Consider the following 5697-nt stretch of genomic DNA (forward strand, 5'->3'; position numbering starts at 1 on the left):
AACTCCAAGCTGTTAGTAATATGATGTGTTGCTATTAGGAAATGTTAAGATCAAAACCAAGAGGTGTTGTTGTAAGGGGAAATTAGGCAAAAGAAATGTTAAGTAAAGCTAATAGTAGTTTGGGTTAAAGTGTAAAGAGTAAAAGTAGACTGGGTTTATTGTAATGACACCAATACGGTGTGTTTTGTACTAAGCACAGTACGAGCGTTTTTTATCATCTTCCTGATATAAAAACGCAACTTCCTTTTTGCGTAAGTAAAAACTGCAGTTTTTCTCAATGTTTTCACCATTCTTTAATCTTTGTTAATTTTCTTTTCAATCGATCAGAATCTTCATGGTATCGGCAGAATAGCAGACGCATGGCTAATCTCAGTTCTGGATCCTTGAATTCTAGCTCCAAGATTGTGAACGAGCTGACAGTGCAAATGCGTTGAGTTCAGTTGCCCATTTCTTTCCAAACTTATCAATCAAGCTAGGGGAAAGAAACTACAGTCACTGGAGATCCCAGGTATTACTGGTTAACCTCTATGAACTTGATGGATTCACAGGTGTGCATGTATGCCCGTTTGTTTTTTTACAAACAAATTCAAGATTCTGAAATAACAGGAAACCTAACCCTAAGTACTTTGATTGGAAAAAGACGGATCAATTTCTAGTTAGCTGGGTACATTCTTACCATTACGGGCGTTATGTTTAGACATGTTGCTAAGTGTGGTAGTGCGTATGAAATTTGGAATACATTAGAATTGCATTTTCAGTCTTTCTCAAAGGCGAGAACACTTCATTTGAGAAATCTATTGCCAAGCAATAAGAAGGAGTCTATGAGTGTTAATGAGTATATTTTGAAAATGAAAGAGTTAGGGGATGAACTAGTGGCCAGTGGAGTTCAAATTGGAGATGAGGAATTGTTGCTATACATTCTGGACGGTTTAGGTCCAAAGTTTAATGCGATGGTAGCTAATTTGGTGGATAACAGTAGTACTACCACTCTCCAAGAAGCACAGATACTACTCAACAAACATGAGATGAGAATTGAGAAGCAGAATAGTATACTATCTAACTTTCATGGTATATCATCTGCACTACTAGCCACAAAACAAGCTTCAAGTGATGTTGGAGGTGTGTCACAGTTCCAAATTTCTTTTGTACCACAATTCCAAAATACCGGGGCTAGAGGAGTTACTGCTCAGAATTTTGGTTCTCCCTCTACTATTCAACCAACTACATGGCAGAACTCTAACCCTTCACCTATGTCTTCACAAGGAATGTTGAATTATCAACACCATGGAATTTATCCCCAACAACAATACCATGGAATTTATCCCTAACAACAACCCCCTAATGTAGCCATGTATTCTACCACCTTTCCTCATCCTGTTCCTACTCAATATCCTGCTCCTGGTGCTGGTCAGTTTAACAACAATGGGATGAGAGGCAGAGGGTACTTTAGGCCTCATTTAATTTGTCAAGTATGTGGGAAAAATGGTCACTCGGCCTTTCAATGTTATCACCGCTTTGACTATGAGTACCAGGGGTTTATGAACACAAATCATGGTAAATACAGTCCTTCTTCAGCCCAGATAACTACTTCTCCAGTCAGTAATACTCAATCATACTCAGGAAACTCACATGACCCTAATGCTCCTGCTCAAGCTTTCTTTGCAGCAAATACTATAACACCCAAATCTTCTTCAAACTCTTATGAAGGTTTTCATGATTTTTCTGCTGCTGGAATGCCTAAAAGTTTTCAACCAAGTTACAGCACTCCATAATTTCAACCACACACACCTCAAAATTACTCACCAGACCAGAATACAAACACTTTCTCAAACACTACCTCTTTGACACCGTTCTCTCATGTTAATGCTCCAGCTACTGCTACTCTACAAACACTCACAGATCAGTCCTGGTACATGGACTCTGGAGCCTCAAATCATATGACTACCGATGCAAATAACATGCTGATGAAGTCTAACTACTAGGGAGGGTCCCAAGTACAAGTTGGTAATGGCCAGTCCATTCCCATTACCCATACAGGTACATTACTGTTACCCTCTGCTGATTCAAATAGAATTTTACAACTTCATAACATCTTGTGTGTTCCTAGTATTGCTAAGAACCTACTAAGCATATCTCAAATCACTAAAGATAATCATGTGATAGTTGAGTTTCATGCTGACCATTGTTTGATAAAGGATAAGCAAAGAAAGGCTATTCTTCTTCAAATGACAGTAAAGGATGGCCTCTATCAGCTTACCTTGCCCACCATTGCTGCTCTTTCAGCTAATTCTACACTAAGACCTACACTTTGTGATTCTAGCTCTGTTTTCGCCTTCAATACCCATGCAGTTAGTTCATTCAAACCCAATAAAGAGTATTCTTTGGGTACTGTTTTAGATTCTGCTCCTGCCTGTAATTCTGCAAATAAGATCTTACTTAATGAGCCATCTAGTAGTGTTTTACTATGGCATGCCAGATTAGGTCATCCTAGTAGTAAGATTCTAAATAATGTACTTGGAAAGTTGAATGTAAGAAAATCAAGTATTGAAAATAAACAATTTTTTTGTGAAGCATGTCAATTTGGAAAATTACAGCAGTGTACATTTCCTAAGTTTGCTTCCAGGGCTAAGAAACCTTTAGAGATAGTGTACTCTGACTTGTGGGGTCCTGCCCCTATTCTCTCTACTTAAGGGTATAGGTATTATGCTATATTTGTGGATGATTTTAGTAGATACACATGGATCTACCCACTGAAACTAAAGTCTGAAGTCTTTAATGTGTTTACTCAGTTCCATTGTTTTGTGGAGAAGTAATTAGATGCAAAACTAAAATGCTTTCAAATAGATTGGGGAGGGGAATTTCGACCCTTTACTAGTTATTTAGAGAAACATAGCATCTTGTTTAGGCACCCTTGTCCATATCTTCATCAGCAAAATGGTAGAGTAGGACACAAACATAGGATTATTACTAAGTATGGGCAATCCTTTCTAGCTTATGCAACCATGCCTCTGAAATTCTGGTGGTCAGCCTTTAGTATAGCAGTGTATCTACTCAACCGACTTCCCTCAACAGCTATTGAATTTGTATCCCTTGTTGAAGCCTTATTCCAACAAGTACCAAATTATACTGATCTGAAAGTATTTGGTTGCTATTGTTATCCATTTCTTAGACCTTATCAAAGGCACAAACTGTCTTTTCACACCGAAAAATGTGTGTTCTTGGGTTATAGCCTTGTTCATAAAGGGTTTAGATGTATGAATTCCAATGGCAGATGTTATATGGTTAAACAAGTTCGCTTTAATGAGACTGATTTCCCATTCAAGTCTGGCTTTCAACCTGATGTGTCTTCTCCTGTTTCACCTGAATTTTGTGAGGTTACCAAGTCTTGGATCTTGCCATCACCTTCATCCTCATCCAAACCTTCAGATTCTAAACCTGTTATTTCTATAGACATTAATCAAGAGAGTGCTTCAAAAGAGTCCATTCAGAACTGCAGAATGTTATCTCCCCAAGCTGATACCTTATCCTCTCCTGAGAATATGCCTATAGCATCCACTTCAACACAAACCTATCTTGGAATTCAGCTAGAGGTTGTTCTTCCCATCCTAGCTAATAGCAAAAATGTAAATGTTCATCCAACGGTTACCCGATCCAAGGGCTGTGTTTCAACTAATATACCTCAGGCTATTCTATCTACACATACAATACCCCCTGAACCTACCTCAGTTACTGAAGCTTTAAAAACTCCAGAATGGAAAACTGCTATGGAGGCTGAATATCAAGCATTGTTGAACAATCAGACTTGGAAATTAGTTCCCTATGCAGATGGTATGAACATAGTAGCTGCAAGTGGGTGTTTAAAACCAAGTTAAACTCAGATGGCTCTCTTTCAAAGTATAAAGCTAGGTTAGTAGCTAAGGCGTTTCAACAAATCCCTAGACTTGATTATTTTGAGACATTTTCTCCAATAGTTAAGCAGCAACTATTAGAATTATTTTATCCTTAGCAGTGTATAATTAGTGGGAAGTGCAGCAACTAGATGTAAATAATGCATTTCTCAATAGAGAATTGACTGAACAAGTTTTTATGATGCAACCAGAAGGCTTCTCTGATTTTTCTCAAACAAGGCAGGTCTGTTAGTTGCAAAAAGCACTATATGGACTCAAACAAGCTCCAAGAGCTTGGTTTGAAAAGTTTAAACAGGCTCTATTAAGTTGGGGATTTCAGAATTCTATTTCTGATGTTAGTCTGTTTTTCTATAAAAAGGAATCTGCTATAGTTTATCTCCTGGTGTATGTAGATGACATATTAGTTACTGGAAACAACTCTCAACTGGTTGATCAGATAGTGGCAGATTTGAATACCCTGTTTGCTTTAAAGGTTCGTGGTCCTGTGAGTTATTTTCTTGGATTTGAAGTTAAGAGAAATGATAAAGAGTTGTTGCTCACACAAAGTAATTATGCTCAAGATTTGCTGCTAAGGGTTGGTATGAATGAATTTAAATCCTGTATTACTCCCATGGCCACTGGTACTAGACTGGGGAAAGAAGATAGTGATCAGTTTGATCAACCTTCACTGTACAGAAGCATTGTTAGACGGCTGCAGTATCTGACATTGTCCAGACCTGATCTTGCATTTGCTGTGAACAAGTTAAGTCAATTTCAGCAGTAGCCCACTGTCAATCATTGGACAGCATGTAAAAGGGTTCTTAGATACGTGAAGGGAACACTGAATCATGGGTTATTGTTTATTAAAAAGGAACATTTTCTACTGGAAGCTTATGCAGATGCAGATTGGGCTACTGATGTTAATGACAGGAGATCTACAAGTGGGTATGTTGTGTTTATTGAGGAAATTTAGTTCAATGGAGTTCAAAGAAACAAAAGGTGGTTTCTTTGTCATCTACTGAGGTAGAATACAGAGCCTTAAGTCAAGCTTTTACAGAACTTGTATGGATCAGGAATTTATGTGAAGAAGTTGGTCTTAGTTTGAACAGCTGCCCTGTGCTATGGTGTTACAACATGAGTGTTGGAGCACTGTATTCAAACCCTGTATTTCATGCTCGAACAAAGCACATCGAAATTGATGTGCATTATGTGAGAGATTTAGTTGCAAATAAGAGCTTAGTGTGTAATACGTAGCTTCTGAGTACCAAGTGGTAGACATTTTAACCAAAGCTTTACCTGGAAATCAATTTAGTTATCTGAAGGAGAAACTCATTGTTACAGATTCCTTATCTGATTAGAATGATTGTTTAGTTTGTTCTCTTGAAATTGTTAATTGAGAATGCAAATGTTGTGTTAAGGATTGAAGTCATGAGGGTGAGTTGCTGGATTATGTGGTACTGATACATGTCAAAATGAAGCTGCTGGTGAATGGTATGATATAGTTCTCGGAAATTGACTTTATTTTCTCTAAAATTGTGAAAGTTTGAGCTGTGCAAAATATGTTGAAATTGTGTGAACTTGAACTATGTGTGGTTCTTCTCTACTTATATGGGAGTATGATCTGTTGAAAGAGATATGGAATGGTATGTCTACTGATTAAAAATAGGTGTTGCTGATGACTAAAGTTGTGTAAGCTTGAACTTATGAAAAATGTGTGTTGATTGATTTCTCTGAAAGTGAACACTACTATTGTTGGTGTTTAACTGGAGGTGAGTGGTTGATATGTTTCTGGTACTTGCTGTTCTGTTTG

The 5697-nt window shown here is 37.7% G+C and overlaps 1 protein-coding gene across 1 annotated transcript; it reads left to right on the forward strand.

The window, feature by feature from the left end:
- The first annotated feature begins 689 nt into the window (after window positions 1–689).
- LOC116140687 lies at window positions 690–1328 on the forward strand. The gene has a single exon (XM_031426284.1). It carries the CDS (start codon window positions 690–692, stop codon window positions 1326–1328), a length of 639 nt encoding a protein of 212 aa, XP_031282144.1.
- Window positions 1329–5697: the final 4369 nt, after the last annotated feature.

Source organism: Pistacia vera, unplaced genomic scaffold (assembly GCF_008641045.1).
Source record: "Pistacia vera cultivar Batoury unplaced genomic scaffold, PisVer_v2 Contig375, whole genome shotgun sequence".
NCBI classification, from domain to species: Eukaryota; Viridiplantae; Streptophyta; class Magnoliopsida; order Sapindales; family Anacardiaceae; genus Pistacia; species Pistacia vera.

Coding starts and splice junctions, on each gene's coding strand:
- LOC116140687 (XM_031426284.1), top strand. CDS start 690: ATGTTTAGACATGTTGCTAAGTGTGGTAGTGCGTATGAAATTTGGAAT.